The 19,104-nt window shown below is 36.4% G+C and overlaps 1 protein-coding gene across 8 annotated transcripts in view; it reads left to right on the top strand.

The window, feature by feature from the left end:
* The window catches only part of ACBD5 (acyl-CoA binding domain containing 5), a 93,928-nt gene that overhangs the window by 10,952 nt on the left and 63,872 nt on the right, over positions 1–19,104 (top strand). For 5 of the 8 annotated variants that reach the window (XM_059183868.1, XM_059183862.1, XM_059183869.1 and 2 more), the window contains exons 5-10: positions 6,153–6,267; positions 6,366–6,398; positions 10,471–10,605; positions 12,338–12,544; positions 13,693–13,799; positions 17,566–17,827. In XM_059183868.1, coding sequence (XP_059039851.1) covers positions 6,153–6,267; positions 6,366–6,398; positions 10,471–10,605; positions 12,338–12,544; positions 13,693–13,799; positions 17,566–17,827 — 859 coding nt within the window. The remainder of the gene's footprint in view (positions 1–6,152; positions 6,268–6,365; positions 6,399–10,470; positions 10,606–12,337; positions 12,545–13,692; positions 13,800–17,565; positions 17,828–19,104) is intronic. The other 3 variants (XM_059183863.1, XM_059183865.1, XM_059183864.1) reach the window with 3 other exon arrangements.

The following is a 19,104-nucleotide window of genomic DNA, read 5'->3' as shown; positions in this document are numbered from 1 at the left end:
AGAGTATATCACAGGGTTGTGAGTTTGAGCCCCAAGTTGGATATTTCTTAAAAATATATCTATATATTAAATAATGGTGTTTGGTAGTATATTGTCCCAAAGATTTGATTACTGAATTTGGGAGATTTTTTTTTAAAGATTTTACTTACTTATTTGAGAGAGAGAGAGGCAGAGGGAGAGGGAGAAGCAGTCTCCTCGCTGAGCAGGGTGCCTGATGCTGGACTAGATCCTGGGATCCTGACATCATGACCTGAGCTGAAGGCAGGCAGATATTTAACCAGTTGAGCCACCCAGGCTCCCTGAGACTTTTTCTAATTACAGTAGTTCACTAACTGAACCATTTGTTAAATTATATTTGTAAATATAGTTCATTGTGCTATTGCCCTTTAGAATTACTCTTTTAGTATAAATCTCATTCTGTGCTTTTGCATTCAAATGTTTAAGGAATTACCAGTTTATTAAATCTTACAATAGATAATGTTCTCTGGAAAATTGCTTTTTGTAATTTATAAACTATCCAGTAAAATATCACTGAAAAAGTTGCTGGAATCAAAAATTAGAATAATTTTTTAAAATATTTTATTTATTTATTTGACAGACTGAGATCACAAGTAGGTAGAGAAGCAGGCAGAGAGAGAGGAGGAAGCAGGCTCCCCGCTGAGCAGAGAGCCCGATGTGGGGCTCAATCCCAGACTACGGGATCATGACCTGAGCCAAAGGCATAATTCTTTAAATAAAGTTAATTTTGATTCAAAACCAAAACATAATATAAAATTCTATTTTCTGTACAATTTTACAGGCTAACTCTTTTTTTGTTTTAAAGATTTTATTTTTAAGAATCTCTACACCCAGTGTGGGGCTCGAACTTAAAACCCCAAGATTAAGCGTCGCATGTTCTACTGACTGAGCCAGCCAGCCGCCCCCAAGTTATATAGGCTTTCTAAATGAGGATTCCTGGAGAATTAACCAGAACTTGAATAATATGCATTATGTCTGTTAGATTTATGGAGAGGTCAGTGTACTCAACTCCGGCTACACATTGGAATCACTAGGGGAAACTTGTTAAAAAAAAAATAAATAAATAAAGCTAGTATAACGCCAGACTAATTATTTCAGGATTTTTTTTTTTTAAGATTTTATTTATTTGTCAGAGAGAGCGAGCAAGAGCGAGCACAGGCAGACAGAGTGGAAGGCAGAGTCAGACGGAGAAGCAGGCTCCCTGCGGAGCAAGGAGCCCGATATGGGAATCGATCCCAGGACGCTGGGATCATGACCTGAGCCGAAGGCAGCTGCTTAACCAACTGAGCCACCCAGGCATCCCTATTTCAGGATTTCTAAGAGGATGGGATAATGACTGTAGTAGAGGGAGGATTAGAACAGACTCTCATAAAGGATGGAACCTTTAAGTTACCATGGCTGAGGGTCTGGTCCATAGCTCTATAAGTCCAGAACATTGGCTTTCTCTTTTTAAGGCTTGACTGATGATAATCGTCTTCTGGAAATGTAGAGAAAAGCCAGAATGCTAATTTTTTTTTCCTCAGAACGCTAATTCCTTAGCTTACAGTGGGTGTTCTACTCTTCTAGTGCACAGCAGGCTCAGAATTAAGATGTAGGACACCCTTCAAAATGTCAGAGGCATTTGGGAAACTGTAAGATTGTCTATAGAACAGCATAGGACGCTGAGATTTGGGTGACATTAAGAGATGTGTTCTGGATGCCTGGGTGGCTTATCAGTAAGGCATCTGCCTTTGGCTCAGGTCCTGGAATCGAGTCCCGCATTGGCCTTCTTGCTCAGCCAGGAGCGTGCTTCTCCCTCTGCCTGCTGCTCCCCCTGCTGTGTCCTCTCTCTCTGACAAATAAATAAAATCTTAAAAAAAAAGATGTGTTCATCTGACCAAAACAAAACAAAACAAAACCAAGGAATTTAATCTTTGCTTTATAATACTGTGTATCTGTACCTTTGACAGGATATTTTCATCAGACAGAATTGATATTTCTTACCAAGGAAATGTGCTGGAGAAACCTAGAAAAATTATTGTACTTTGGATGCTGCTTTGAGAGTCCTTGTAGCTCACCAGTCTTCATTTGGATAGGTTACAGTCCAGTTGATTTGATTTAGTTCACTTACATTGTAAATAAAATCTTTGTGGTTAAGGAGTAGTTACCTAGACTGAGATTTACCTGGCTCTGCTGGTCTTTCTGTGTCTTTGTCTCTGCTGATGATCTCGTGTGTGTGTGCACACGCACGCACGCCCAACCACCTGCATACCATTTCTTTGATTTCAGCATTGGAGTGAAGGAGAGAATTTTGCAGAAGGTCATTCTTCTTGGGTTTTGTATTTTTAAAGTTTCTTCTTCAGAGAGTAATCTCTTAAATTCTGGGTGTATCTTGCTGTGACCATTATGTGTCCCAACTGTATTGACTACTGAAATTCTAGCTTATTGAAAGAAAAATTACTCTGCTTAGATTTGCTTAGAAATGCACACACTACATTTATTTATTTAGCTAGTTAGTTCTGCTCCTTGGAATCCATAATTCAGTCCATTACCTATGCGATATGAGAAACCGAAGCATTTGAATAGCCCTACTTAAGGACAAATTAGAGCGACTTTTTGGGAGTGACTTGACATTGAGAGATAACTAAAAGAGATCTGGTTTGAAAGAGGAATCAAAGGAGGTGTTAGTTGGGGTCAGTCAAGATGTAATGTATGGTTGGCTAACTAGATTCTGTTAAGTCTTTACATACATACACTATCTCAGTACAGGATAGGGTAAAGGGTGCTGACCTGTGTTTGAATTTTATCTCTGCCATGTAGTAACTGTGACTTTGGTCACGTCAAAGTAAACATCACCAAAAATAAATAAATAAATAGAAAAACAACTAAAGAAATAAATAAACATTGCCTAATAGTTTCAATTTTTGTGTCAAATCTAATTCTTAGAATTATTGTTGTAATCCATACATATTACAGATCATGTTTATATAATAAGCTATAAAAATGCCCTCCCTAATGGCCCCAGCCTTGCAATAACAAGTACTTCCTTCTAAAAAAGACATTTTATGGTTAAAACAATTTTTTGCCCTGCTATCCATTGAGAGGAGCAGCAATTAGATAATTTACAATGAGCTCTAAAATTGTAATCACTACCACCAGTTATTTTTAGCATAGTTCATTCTGTATGATCTCTCAACACACCCCCGCCTTGTTTATTAAATTCCTTGTATGTACTAGACACTGGAAATACAGAAGTGGTCAAAACAGATGAAGGCCTTGTTCCACTGAGCTTACATAGTGTTGCAAAAGATAGGCAGTAAGCAAACAATAAAGCAGGGAGAGTGACTAAGTCTGAGGTTCTTAATTTTTAAAGATGTAAGTGGCCACTTTAAACTGTGTAGAAGCTGAAAAATATGCAAAAATGATAGAGGATTTTGATTGCTTAAAGTAATAAATGTGTTCACCTTAGTGATAGAAGTAATATATGTAAATGAAAAAAATCCAAACATCAAAAAAGTATAAAACGAAAAGTGAATCTTCTCCATTCCCTCCATTTTAATTGTTTAAGTGATAATTATTTTTAGTTCTATTTTGCAGATTGAGGAAACACATTTATTTATTTATTATTTATTTTTGAGGAAACACATTTATGTATTTATATCTATATCTTCTCATTTAAAAAGAGATAAAAACCAGTAATGGCATCATACTGTTACTGTTTGCTAACTACTTTTTTGCCTGTAAAAAAAAATTCAGATGTTTTCCCTATCAGCACACACAAAGCTAACCTTAAATATCTGCAGAGTATGTTCTGTATGGAAATATTTCCTTTTATCTCTTACCAGTTGGTTGCTACTTATATAGTATGCCTTTTCAGTTAATTTACCTTGCTCTTTAAATTTGGTGATTCTAAATTGGCCCATAGGTGTGAAGGTGTCTGAAAGTGATGACTACCTTAAAGTATAGACAGAAGAATATTACTCTAACCCCAGAATTTTCTATTGTATTTAACATTAGTGCCCTCAGTTTTTAATGTACAATTTATAGGTTATTGGGTAAAATTTCAAAAGGAGCTTATGTGAAACAGACTTCAAAATTAAGACACTTAAAAAAAAAAAAGATTTTATTTATTTATTTGACAGAGAGAGGGGGAACACAGCAGGGGAGTGGGAGAGGGAGAAACAGGCTTCTTGCCAAGCAGGGAGCCCGATGAGGGACCCGATCCCAGGACTCTGGGATCATGACTTGAGCCAGCCAGGCGCCCCAAGGCACTTTTAAATCTTTAATATACATTATACTTTTCTAGGAGAATATACACTTTAAGTATGTAATTAATACAGATACTTTGGAGAATCTATAAATGAATATCAAATCTCAAAAATATTATTGGGGCGCCTGGGTGGCTCAGTGGGTTAAGCAGCTGCCTTCGGCTCAGGTCATGATCCCAGCGTCCTGGGATCGAGTCCCACATCGGGCTCCTTGCTCAGCAGGGAGCCTGCTTCTCCCTCTACCTCTGCCTGCCTCTCTGTCTGCCTGTGCTAGCTTTCTCCCTCTCTCTCTGATAAATAAGTAAAATCTTAAAAAAAAAAAAAAAAAAAAAAAAAAAAAAATTGTAATCACTACCACCAGTTATTTTTAGCATAGTTCATTCTGTATGATCTCTCAACACACCCCCGCCTTGTTTATTAAATTCCTTGTATGTACTAGACACTGGAAATACAGAAGTGGTCAAAACAGATGAAGGCCTTGTTCCACTGAGCTTACATAGTGTTGCAAAAGATAGGCAGTAAGCAAACAATAAAGCAGGGAGAGTGACTAAGTCTGAGGTTCTTAATTTTTAAAGATGTAAGTGGCCACTTTAAACTGTGTAGAAGCTGAAAAATATGCAAAAATGATAGAGGATTTTGATTGCTTAAAGTAATAAATGTGTTCACCTTAGTGATAGAAGTAATATATGTAAATGAAAAAAATCCAAACATCAAAAAAGTATAAAACGAAAAGTGAATCTTCTCCATTCCCTCCATTTTAATTGTTTAAGTGATAATTATTTTTAGTTCTATTTTGCAGATTGAGGAAACACATTTATTTATTTATTATTTATTTTTGAGGAAACACATTTATGTATTTATATCTATATCTTCTCATTTAAAAAGAGATAAAAACCAGTAATGGCATCATACTGTTACTGTTTGCTAACTACTTTTTTGCCTGTAAAAAAAAATTCAGATGTTTTCCCTATCAGCACACACAAAGCTAACCTTAAATATCTGCAGAGTATGTTCTGTATGGAAATATTTCCTTTTATCTCTTACCAGTTGGTTGCTACTTATATAGTATGCCTTTTCAGTTAATTTACCTTGCTCTTTAAATTTGGTGATTCTAAATTGGCCCATAGGTGTGAAGGTGTCTGAAAGTGATGACTACCTTAAAGTATAGACAGAAGAATATTACTCTAACCCCAGAATTTTCTATTGTATTTAACATTAGTGCCCTCAGTTTTTAATGTACAATTTATAGGTTATTGGGTAAAATTTCAAAAGGAGCTTATGTGAAACAGACTTCAAAATTAAGACACTTAAAAAAAAAAAAGATTTTATTTATTTATTTGACAGAGAGAGGGGGAACACAGCAGGGGAGTGGGAGAGGGAGAAACAGGCTTCTTGCCAAGCAGGGAGCCCGATGAGGGACCCGATCCCAGGACTCTGGGATCATGACTTGAGCCAGCCAGGCGCCCCAAGGCACTTTTAAATCTTTAATATACATTATACTTTTCTAGGAGAATATACACTTTAAGTATGTAATTAATACAGATACTTTGGAGAATCTATAAATGAATATCAAATCTCAAAAATATTATTGGGGCGCCTGGGTGGCTCAGTGGGTTAAGCCTCTGCCTTCGGCCCAGGTCATGATCTCAGGGTCCTGGGATCGAGCCCCACATCGGGCTCTCTCCTTGGCGGGGAGCCTGCTTCTCCCTCTCTCTCTGCCTGCCTCTCTGCCTACTTGTGACCTCTCTGTCTCTCTCTGTCAAATAAACAAATAAAATCTTTAAAAAATATATTATTAAATAAATTGTAAATATTATATTATGTGGTACTAGTGTAGATCCGATTAGTAGTTTATGATTTCACAAGATTTGTTTCTTTTGATTACAGATTCTTGAAACTATGCCGATGACTGAGAAAGTTGAAGAGTTGCTACATGTCATAGGCCCATTTTATGAAATCGTAGAAGACAAAAAGAGTGGCAAAACTTCTGATTTAACCTCAGGTTGGACTGTCTTACCTTGTTTTTAATCCAGCAACTGATCTATCGTGTATGCATTAATATTTGTATGTCTAATTTTTTTTTTTACTTTCACATGCCAGTCCAACTGGAGAAAATCTCTAAATACTTAGAAGGTAGGAAAAATGACATCCACTTAAACATTTTGTTTAAAATTTACATGCCAAAAGGGTTTTGCCCAAATATAACCCTCAAGAGTTTTTATTCCAAGCAAATACATTGCATAAAGTTCAAAAATATTATAAATGCTGAAGTTTTAACCCTTCAGTTATTAAAATATGACAGGTGGCTCACTGAGTATATACAAAATTATAACAGAATTCATGATTTTATTTTGATAGATCAGACTTTCTGGTTCACTTTCTGAATTACATTAACAGCGCCATGGCTGAAATGATTTTTAATAAGGATATGTTTATAGTATGGTTTAACTATATAGTGTAGCAACCTAAAACAAGAAATCAGTGAATTCACTTAGCTTTTTTTTTTTTTTTTGGATTTTGATTTTGTGTTCTCAGGAAAGAATTAAAAGGTTTATTTTTTTACATACGAGCAGGAGTTGAATAATAGGCAAATTTCCTGGCTTTAACTATAAACATTTGCTCTTTAATTTTTTTTTTTTTAAGAAAGCAGAGTGAAATGAGCCTGTAAGAATTACTTCAAATGAAAATTATATATGTTTTATTTTCTTGGCATCCCTATTTACAAAGTATCTTTTACTAATTGATAGAAATTAGAGGTTTCAGAACTGTTACCTTCCCTGAGGTCTGCAGTTTGTGTCTGCGATAGAAGGCCCACTGAGCGTAACACTCATATAACCACACCCCCATCACTGATCTGCTTGTAGGAACCAAATTTTAACAAATAATTTTCCATATGAGTCATGCTAGTCAATGCAGAAAAAATATCATGTCCTCTACGTGAAGCATGTTTCCAGGATTCAGAGGGGAATAAATCTGGACCTGTTTTTAGTCGTATTTAAGCTGGCTGGAGGCAAATGTTTAAACAACTAATTATAAAGACAAGGAAGAGTGAATAACGATAATAAAGGCTCAGGTTCATAATCCCTAAGCTATAATTTAAAAGTTCAAAAAGCTTGATGAACCAGATACTGTTTTGACAACTCACTTGAGAGCAAAACCTTTACTTTAAACAACCAAAATCCTCTATCACTTTTGCCTGTTTTTCAGCTTATACACAGTTTTAATGTGGCCTCTTGTGTCTTTAAAATCTAAGAACTGAATATGAACTAATTTAGCAGTAGACCCTGACCTGAAATGACATGAGGCTATTTTAAATAAATCTTTATTCTTTTAGAGTGACTATGCATACATTTTGCTGTAAAAACTTTATTATTGTTTTTTAGGGGGAGCTGCCTTAAACTCTGTTGAAAGTGTTACATAATGTGTAGTACATTTAGTATATGACATTTGCAATATTAGAAAACTGGATTTTAAATCATATCTGGATTCAAGGGTAAGGGATGTGGACGTGTACCATAATTTATTTAACCTATAACATTCTAATGGACATTTAGATTGTTTCCTCCTTTTTTTGTATTAAGTTTTTAATTTTAATTTCAGTACAGTTAACATACAGTGTTATATTTGTTTCCTCTTCTATCTTCAAAAAATGCTGCTGATGGTAACCCTGTACAAATGTCATCTAATATATAGGAAGGTATATCTGTAAGAAATAATATTAGAAATCTAATAGCCAAGGTCAAAATATATGGGTGTTTCATAGTTTGCAGTCTTGACTTTTCTTTTAACTAAGAATGGTATTAAAAGTAGCCACTTAGGGGGGCGCCTGGGTGGCTCAGTGGGTTGGGCTGCTGCCTTTGGCTCAGGTCGTGATCTCAGGGTCCTGGGATCGAGTCCCTCATCGGGCTCTCTGCTCAGCAGGGAGCCTGCTTCCTCCTCTCTCTCTCTGCCTGCCTCTCTGCCTACTTGTAATCTCTCTCTCTGTCAAATAAATAAATAAATAAATAAATAAATAAAATCTTTTTAAAAAAGTAGCCACTTAGGCCCAGTAGAACAGATGTTATCTGTGTCATATGTACTTCTTCATAGTATACATAGATAGTAAGTTTTGAAATCCAAAAGTATGAACTCTCCAACTTTTTCCTTTTTCAAGATTGTTTTGACCATTCTGGATCCTTTGCATTTCTCTATGAATTTTAGAATCAGCTTGTCAGTGTTTTGCAAAAAAGGTCACCAACATTCCAATAGAGATTGCAGTGAATTGTGGTGCATTTTGAGGAGTATTGTCATCACAACAATATTGTCTTCCAGTCCATTTATTTTGTTCTTTAATTTCTTCCAACAGTGTTTTGTCATTTACACAGTGAAATACGTATACCTTCTTTTGTCAAGTATACTGCTGAGCATTTTATTTATTCATTCTATTATAGATTATTTTCTAATTTCATGTTTGGATTATTCATTGTTAGGTTGTAGAAATATAGTTGATTTTTGTTGATGGATGTTGTATTCTGCAGTCTCATCAAACCTTTTGTTCTAGTAGTTTTTGTTTTTATTTTTTGTAGATTTCCTAGGATTTCATGTATACAAGAGCATGTCATTTGCAAACAGACTTTTTTACTTTTTCCTTTTCAATCTGCATGTCTTTTATTTATTTTTCTTGTTTAATTGCTGTGGCAAGAATGTCAAGTATCATATTAAATAGAGATGGCAAAAGCAAACATTTTTGTCTTAATATAGGAATAAAAAAATGTTCAGTCATTCAAGATTAATTTTGATGCTCATTGTGAATTTTTGTAGATACCCTTTATCAGATTGAGGAAATTCTCTTGCATTTTTAATTTTTTCAGCATTATTATCATGAAAGTATTTTATTTTTGTCAGATGCTTTATCTGCATCTATTATGATAATCATGTGGCTTTTGCCCTTTATTCTGTTAGTTTGGTATACATCATTAACTGATTTTTGGATGTTGAGTCGGGTTTGCTAGTAATTCTGTGTGCTTTCTACACCTCTCACAGAACTGCTGTGATGATGCTTTTGCTGTGGTCAAGTAGTTTTGCTACAACTATCCATTTGATGGGGGTTTAGGAGATTCCCTGTTGCTTAGTTTTGTTGTAGATGTCCGTGAGTGGTAGGCCTTTTTGTTTCTCGTTTTTTTTGTTTGTTTTGGTTAGTTTTTTTTCCCCTTGTTTTTTGTTTTGTTAGTCTTGCTTTTTCTGGTTATCAGGGGAAAAAACAAGGAGGTTCATAAACCATGATGCTGCATGGTTCTCGAAGAGAGAGTAGAACACAATGGCAATGGTGGAGTTGAGTTCTTACTCTTTTGTTCCTGTTTAAGATGTATGGAGATTTTGAAATTTGATGTTCTTTGGGATGCAGGGAACCATCCAAAATGCATTTGAGTAAGTAAGAATGAGCCCAAAAATTTATGGAGGGAGACCACTGTTCTTGACCAGTAGCCATGTAGAAGGCCTTTATTATCTTAAAGAGTGATGGAAATGGAATTCCCTGTATCTCAAAATGAGGTCCAGTAACCAACAGTATTGGCATCATGGGAAGCTTTACAGAAATGCAGAATCTTACATCACTTCAGACTTACAGATTCAGAATCTGAATTTTAACTGGATCTCCCATGCATGTTAATGTTTGAGAAGTTTTGATGTATTTACTCTCAACATATGACTGGCCAGTAGGACAATGTATGTGCCTTTTTAAGTGATTGATTGTATTAACTGATGCTTTCAAAGAAAGATAAATATAAAGCCTTAGAGGTAATAAAAGGATAAAAATTTTTAAATGTAGCTCAATTATAATATTGGTGAGATTATTGTATTTACATTTTCAATATGTCAGCAACTGTCTCTTCATTTACTATGTATAAAGAAGATCGCTCATCTCTAACTTACTATTTTGATTGATAATTATCTTAAAAATAACATTATGTTCTGTCTTGTTTAGAAAGAATTTAAGATAACCTTTTTGTAAACTGATTTTTTTGTTGTAAACTGGTACTTGAATAAGTTTATTTATGTAATATATGTATACTTCTAGTCAAAGAAAAGAATACTGGTAATTATATGTCAAAATTTTAAGTCTTCAAAATTATTGTAGTAGTTATTTGTAAATGACAGTATTATTTGTAAATTACAGCTTTCTACTATGTTAGAGCACTAGCGATTAAGTCATCATTTCGTATTTTAGATCTTGGTAATGTTCTGACTTCTACTCCAAATGCCAAAACTGTTAATGGTAAAGCTGAAAGCAGTGATAGTGGAGCTGAATCTGAGGAAGAAGAGGCCCAAGAAGAGGTGAAAGGAGCAGAACAAAGTGATAATGGTAATCTTTGGATGATGAGCTAATAATTTAACAATATGGAGTGGTTTGGGCTGATCTGGTGTTGTATGAGAATAGTGTGTATGGTGGGATGTGGGCTGTTGATCTTATAACCAAGTTCTTTGGGGGCCAAAAGTACAGGGACAGTCAGCCTCATGTGTAGACAGAATAGATGGACTTGAACACTAACAATAATAGACTACTTCTCTAAAGGTGCTGCCTGAAACGCTGTGTTAGAAATGTACTCATTTTTTTTTTTTTTAAGATTTTATTTATTTATTTGACAGAGAGAAATTACAAGTAGATGGAGAGGCAGGCAGAGAGAGAGAGAGGGAAGCAGGCTCTCTGCTGAGCAGAGAGCCCGATGCGGGACTCGATCCCAGGACTCTGAGATCATGACCTGAGCTGAAGGCAGCGGCTTAACCCACTGAGCCACCCAGGCGCCCTAGAAATGTACTCATTTTATGGAGGGCCTGGCTGACTCAGTCAGTAGAGCATGTGACTGCTGATGGCAGAGCCCTGAGTTCAAGCCCCATGTCGAGCACAGAGTTTACTTAAACAAACAAAAAGAAATGTATCTGGGATGCCTGGGTGGCTCAGTGGGTTAAGCCTCTGACTTTGGCTCTGGCCATGATCCCAGGGTCCTGGGATCGAACCCCACATCAGGCTCTCTGCTCAGTGGGGAGCCTGCTTCCCCCCTCTCTCTGCCTACTTGTGATCTCTTTCTCTCTGCCAAATAAATAAATAAAATCTTAAAAAAAAAAAAAAAAGAAATGTATTCATTTTAGGTATTTTTCCAAATATGACTATCTATACATTACCAAGGAGAGGAGACAGGTTAAACTCTCAAGATCTTATCAAGAATAGAAAGGACTCTGGGGTGCCTGGGTGGCTCAGTGGGTTAAACCTCTGCCTTCGGCTCAGGTCATGATCTCAGGGTCCTGGGATCAAGCCCCGCATCAGGCTCTCTGCTCAGCAGAGAGCCTGCTTCCTCCTCTCTCTCTCCTTGCCTCTCTGCCTACTTGTGATCTCTCTCTCTCTGTCAAATAAATAAATAAAATATTAAAAAAAAAAAAAAGAATAGAATGGACTCCAGAGAATTGGATACAGGAAGAAGTTTTGATGAAGAGGGAACATTGGAGTCATGGCGTACTGCACTGGGGGGCCTTGTTAGTAAGAGTACCAGTAATTCTTGGGAAGACTATTTGAGAAAGGGGAGGCAGGAAGGCACTAAAACAAATGGCACAACTTAGTTTTGCCTTTACTTTCTAGTAAGATGTGACAAATAATACCTTCTTTGAAGGATATTTTTATTGACTGCTTTGTACTGCTGCAACTTGTAGGGCAATTTGCCTATACTTGAGAGACTGTAAAGATCTTGAGAGGTTGTTCTAGGGAAGCGTCACTGGCTCAGTTGGTAGAGCATGTGACTCTTGATCTTGGGGTTGTGAGTTCTAGACCCATGTTGGGTGTGGAGCCTACTTAAAATAAAATAAAATAAAATAGCTTCTAGAAGACTGACAGGGAACTGAAGCAGTTTTGAGTGTGCTCTCAGCATACAATAAACTCCTTTTCACAATAAACTCCTTTTCATAGAGTACGCCATCTCTCTGATCCAAGTCGGAAACTGATCAAAGGGATTATGCTGGGTTGGAGAAATGATTACTTGCTATTAGGACATGTATACAGAAGTTGACCTGCTATGAATTTTATGAATCTCCCTACTTTCTTATAGTAGATAAGAAAATGATGAGGAAATCTGCAGACCATAAGAATTTGGAAATGACTGTTACTAATGGCTATGACGAAGACAGCTCTGCTCGGGATACACAGAATGACATTCATGCCGGTTCTTCCTTGAGTGGCAGAAGTGCTGAAGAAATAAAGGCTGTAGATGAAAACTTGGAGCAAACTGGAAAAACTGCTGTCTGCATTCACCAAGGTATTGTCCCATAATAGTTATGTGTCCAGCCTCTTTCCTGTGAATGGCATATTGTTTTCATGATATTAGGATGTTTAGGAGTAGTTTTGAATTTAAAAACCTCTTATTCAGGGGGGAGCTGAGTGGTTCATTCATTTGAGTGTTTGACTCTTGATTTTGGCTTGGGTCTTGATTTCAGGGTCATGAGCCCACATCGGGCTCTGTACTAGACATGGAGCATATTGAAGAAAAGAAAGAAGGAAGGGGGAGAGAGAGAGAGAAGGAGGGAAAGAGAGAGGAAGGGAGGAAGGGAGAAAGGAAAGAAAAAATTCCTATAAAAAACTCTTTTTGGGGGCACCTGGGTGGCTCAGTGGGTTAAAGCCTCTGCTTTCGGCTTAGGTCATGATCCCAGGGTGCTGCTCAGCAGAGAGCCTGCTTCCTCCTCTCTCTCTGCCTGCCTCTCTGCCTACTTGTGATTTCTGTCTGTCAAATAAATAAATAAAGTCTTTAAAAAAAAAAAAACACCTCTTTTTCAATAGTGTCTTAGGGATTATTAATATTATAAGGGTGAATAGCTTTGAAAGGTAATGAATTAGGGGCAACTTTTATATTTATTGAGACATTTGTTATTGTGTTTTCATATGGCATTTTAAAATAAAAATTTGAAATTATTTTACTTTTATTCCTGATGTTTCTTTTAACCTAAACATATGATGCCTTTGCTCTCCATTCAGCAAGATAAGTCATAGTCTTTTCATATCTTAGGACTCTAGAAGTGAGCCTATGGTATGTATTTGATGAATTATGAACATTGCTGCAATTCAGTTAAGAAAGTGGAAATATACTCATCGACTATAACAACTGAACTTGAATAGTTGCATACCAGTTTAGGCCTCCTAGCTGGTAGTCAGTTTTCTCTTACAAGGTTATTAAGTTTAGTATGATTCAATATGGACAGTAATTGCATGATAAACTACTTTATAATCTTTTCAAATAAAAGTTATCAACTAAATTTAAAGTTTTGTCAAGTTAAAAGAAAAAATATGGCTTAATAAATCAAATTTGTCTCTAGTATGAAAATAAGAGCTGATAAATTTTGAGAATGGAATAAATGCATTTTTCTTCAATTAGAGAATAATAATTCCACCTGGACATTTGTTCATTTTTAGAAATAAATGATGATCATGTTGAAGATGTTTCAGGAATTCAGCATTTGACAAGTGATTCAGACAGTGAAGTTTACTGTGATTCCATGGAACAATTTGGACAAGAAGAGGTAAAAATGACATCTTTTAATTGGTAAATTATCAAAGTGATATATCAGAATTCAGTGCATAACTTCTATTATTTATTTTTTAATTCTAATTTTAATTTTTATTAAAAAATTTTTTTGAGAGAGAGAGGACACATGTGCTAGGTAAGGGGAAGGGGCAGGCAGAGAGGGGAAAGAGAGAACCTCAAGCCGACTCCACACCCAATGCAAGCCCGACACGGAGCTCAGTCTCACCATCTTTAGATTATGACCTGAGCCAAAACCACGAGTTGGACCAATAGCTGACTGAGGCACCCAGGCACCCTGTATAACTTCTTTTAATAGCACAGGTACATGTTCTTCGTCACTTTGAAAATAACCCATAAAATATTTAAGCATTTCTATTTAAATTATTTTTGTGACTTTAAAAATACATAATATTCCTGAATATTCAAAAATATTTAAATATTATAATCTGTAACATATTTGTATTTTAAATATTCTGAGGGAGGTGGGATCGGGGAGGCAGAGGGTAAACTCTTAAAACTAGTCCCTATGTTTGAAACGTTGATTGACAGTCAAGAAAAGTGCATAGGTTTCAAATAAATCTGTCCTTCACCCTGACTTTTTTTTTTTTTAAGATTTTATTTATTTATTTGACAGAGAGAGATCACAAGTCGGCAGAGAGGCAGGCAGAGAGAGGGGAAGGGAAGCAGGCTCCCCACTGAGCAGGGAGCCCGATGTGGGGCTCGATGCTGGGACTCTGAGATCATGACACGAGCCGAAGGCAGAGGCTTTAACCCACTGAGCCATTCAGGGGCCCCTGACTTTTTTTTAAAAGTGTAATTATAGGGGCGCCTGGGTGGCTCAGTGGGTTGGGCCGCTGCCTTCGGCTCGGGTCATGATCTCGGAGTCCTGGGATCGAGTCCCGCATCGGGCTCTCTGCTCGGCAGAGAGCCTGCTTCCCTCTCTCTCTCTCTGGCTGCCTCTCTGTCTACTTGTGATTTCTCTCTGTCAAATTAATAAATAAAATCTTTAAAAAAAAAAAAAATAAAAAATAAAAAAAAAAAATAAAAGTGTAATTATCATACAATACTATATTAGTTTTAGTGTACAACATGTTGATTCGGTGATTCTATACATTACTTCCTTGGTGCTCACCATGGTAAGTGTAGTCACCATACAACTCTATCACAATATTATTGACTCTATTTCTTAGGCTATACTTTCCACCTCTGAGACTTATTTATTTTATAGCTGGAAGTTTGTACCTGTTCATCCCCTTTATCTATTTCACCCATCCCCGCCACACCTACCTCCCCTTTAGCAACCACCAATTTGTTTTCTGTATTTAAGAGTTGTTTGGCTTTTGTTTTTTTTTTTTTTTTTTTTTTTTTTTAGATTCCATACATAATTGAAATCATGCGATATTTATCTTTCTCTGTCTGACTTATTTCTCTTAGTCTGATACCCTTTAGGTCCATCCATTTTGTTGAGAATGGCCAGATTTCATTCTTCTTTAATGGCCAATAGATGTTCCATTGTATGTATGTGTATATATATACACACCATATTTTCTTTATCCATTCATCTTATTGGACATTTGGACTACTTCTGTATCTTGGCTTTTGTAATGCCGCCATAAAATAGAGGTGCATATATCTTTTCAAGTTAGTATGTTCCTTTTCTTTGGGTTAATACCCAGTTGTGGAATTACTGGAATGTTTGGTATTTCTATTTTTAGTTATTTAAAGAAACTCCATACTGTTTTCCATAGTAGCTGCACCAATTTACATTCCTACCAACAGCGCACCAGGGTTCTCCTTTCTCCATATCCTCACCAACACTTGTTACCTCTTGTTACCCAGCCATTCTGATTGGTGTCAGGTGTGTAGTGCTTTTTGGATACAGTAATGTTTGGATACAGTAATGTCTGTCCTTACCTAGGGTGTAAAAGCATTGCATCTAATGGGTTTAAGACCTCATGCTTTCAAAAGACCTCATGCTCTCACTTAAAAAATTATTGTTTGAAAGAAAGTCAGTTTTTTATTTCATAGTTTCTGTTTTCAGTTCAGTTTAAATAAGTTATATAGCTTATAGATCCCTTTCTGAAAGGTTGAAATTTTGAAAGATTGAATAATTGCTTTGTAGAAGCTAAAAATAGAAAATGATTCTAGAATAGCCATTTAGTGGAATAGAGATTAGGTTGGAAGTGCTGTTCTGAAACTGAAAAAGGTATTTGAGATAGGAAATATTTTTTATATATACATATACTCCTGACATCATTGCAAACAAGCAGACCAATACAGACAGGTTTACTTGGAATTTTGTTAGGTGGATTAGATTTCCAAGATTCTTTTTTTTTTTTTTAAGATTTTATTTATTAATTTGATAGAGAGAAATTACAAGTAAATGGAGAGGCAGGCAGAGAGAGAGAGATAGGGAAGCAGGCTCCCTGCTGAACAGAGAGCCCGACGCGGGACTTGATCCCAGGACCCTGAGATCATGACCTCAGCCGAAGGCAGCGGCTTAACCCACTAAGCCACCGAGGCGCCCCTCCAAGATTCTTTTTAATGGTAACAAATGTTTTATTAAATTTCCAATACGCTATGTACAACTTAGAAATATTTGCCATATACATCATTCTGATACATTCCTCCCTTTGTATAATACCTTGATTTCAATTTTTTCATCCTCTTTTGACCCCTTAAATTTGGTGTCAGGGATATATCCCTAGTTACTACTCCCTTGCTTTCTGCCATCAGCCACATGCTGCTGATTCTAAACCTGTTATCTCCAACCTATATCTCTGAATTCTAACTGCCCTATTAAACATGTTGCCTAAGCACCTCAATTTATAATTATCTGTAACTATACCATTATTTCTTTCTGTTCCCCTGAAACCTCTTTGTCCTCTGTATTCTTCTCTTGGTGAGGATCACAAAACCATCTGGTCTTTTCCTTTCCCTTACTTCCCACATTCAGTCTTCAACTCCTGTTGATTCTGTAATCTCAAAAGTTCTCAAATCACCCTCTGTCCTAACACTACTCCATTGGTACAGGCTGACATCATTACTACACCTTCATATCATTTCTTCAAGGAAGCCTTCACTTAGCCCCAGGAGGGCACCCCTCCCGTGGGCTCCTGTAGCAAACACCCCTTGTCTATCTTTTTCGTAACACTTAACCCAACTATGCTGTAATGATCTGACTTCTTTCACTCCCTTTTCAAGACTAGGAGCCTCTTGCAGACAGAGATTTTATCTCTTTCTTCATATTATTCTTAGAGTTTAGCATAGGAAGTAGAATAAGAATCGACAGGGGCACCTGGGTGGCTCAGTGGGTTAAGCCTCTGCCTTCAGCTCAGGTCATGATTTCAGGGTCCTGGGTTCGAGCCCCGCATCAGGATCTCTGCTAAGCAGGGAGCCTGCTTCCTCCTCTCTCTCTGCCTGCCTCTCTGCCTACTTGTGATATTTGTCTGTCAAATAAATAAATAAAATCTTTAAATAATAAAAAAAAGAATAAGAATCGACATTTAAAAAAAGTCTTTTGGATGAACACTGACCCATTAGAAGAGTTCATTGCCAAAATTCCTCACTTCTTTGCTCATGGGTAAATAATTTCTGTCCCATTTCTTTCCTATATAAAAGGCAGAAGATGAATTGAGTAACTCTTTAGAAAAGTATTTCCTGTCATAACATGAAAAAAGTTTTATAAGAACAGTAATTCTTCTATTATCATAGAAACTTATGTTTATAGCTTTTAACTAAGTGTTGTTTTAAATCTGTAGTCTTTAGACAGCTTTACGTCAAACAATGGACCACTTCGATATTACTTGGGTGGTGATCCCAATCAGCCCTTGGAAAATTCTGCTTTTCCTGAAGAAGGATCTCCTGGAAATGGCAACATTGGGGATATGCAGGTGGTAGCAGTTGAAGGAAAAGGTGAAGTAAAGCGTGGAGGAGAAGATGGCCGAAGTAACAGTGGAGCACCACACCGAGAGAGACGGGGTGGAGAAAACGAGGAATTCTCTAATGTCCGAAGAGGGAGAGGTGTGTATTGTTTTCTCTTCTCACTGAGTCTCTTTATAAACTATAGTAAAACGGGAAAAAACGGGAAAGTTTCAGGTAGGAGAGACATTAAAACTATCCATTTACAAAGGGAATGTTATAAATTATCCTTACATAACATCTGACCAATTTTTCTTAACTCCTAGTTCTCTCTTTTGACTTTACGAGGCATAATATTTTGTCTCTGAAGGTATGAGTTGAGGGGCAGGGAATATTCCTATTGCTACATGTTTTACACAGTTTTTTGAGGTAGCCATCTTTATGTTCTGTCACTCCCTCTTCCCCCCCAAAATCACTAATTGGTTCCTCCAGTTGCATTTCTGCTTTTATTTGCTACTGTAGGTAAAAATGTGAATTCTGTCTTTTCCTCATTTCCCTACTTAAATCAAACTATAGCATTTAAAGCTAACAAATCAAGTAGTAAAAATAAAAGAACATTTTAACAATACGAAGGTAAACATTAAGAATAATGGGATCAGGTAATAGAATAGAGTTGAATGGGGAAGAAAAGTAAGTATATATTAATTTAGAATTGTTCATAGTTAGGAATGAATAGGTACTGTCACAAAAGAGAATTAATAGAAAGACAAATACCATATGATCTCATTTGTAGAGTCTTAAAAAAAAGACCAAGCTAAAAAAAAAAAAGAAGACAAGACTTATAGAGGATAGATAGATTGATGATTGCCAGAGGCAGAGGTGGGGTGGGGGGATGTGAAATGCATCAAGGATCAAAAGGTAGGTTGCCTGGGTGGCTCAGCTGATTAAGTAACTGCCTTCGGCTCAGTCATGATCCTGGAGTCCCGGTATCGAGTCCTGCATCCGGCTCCCAGCTCCATGGGAGTTCGCTTCTCCCTCTGACCTTCTACCTCCTCATGCTCTCTCTCACTCTCTCTCTCTCAAATAAGTAAGGAAAATCTTTAAAAAAAAAAAAAAAAGGTAAAAACTTGCAGTTATAAAAGAAGTAAGTCATAGTCATAGAGATATAATGTACAGCATGGTGACTGTAATTAATCATACTGTATTGCATATTTGAAATGTGCTAAGATAGTAAATCTTGAAAGTTATCATCACAAGAAAAAAAATCTGTTACTGTATGATGACAGATGTTAACTGGATTTATTGTGATTATTTTGTAATATATACAAATATTGAATCATTATGTTGTACACTTAAAAAAAGGAGAATCTGTATATAATTTTATGAGGTCATAAAATGTTGAAGGATTATCTGTGCATCTGGTTGAAAAAAATCTATAT

Source organism: Mustela lutreola, chromosome 8, assembly GCF_030435805.1.
Source record: "Mustela lutreola isolate mMusLut2 chromosome 8, mMusLut2.pri, whole genome shotgun sequence".
NCBI lineage: Eukaryota > Metazoa > Chordata > Mammalia > Carnivora > Mustelidae > Mustela > Mustela lutreola.
The sequence above is the reverse complement of the archived record's forward strand: the minus strand, read 5'-3'. Positions and strand labels throughout refer to the sequence as shown.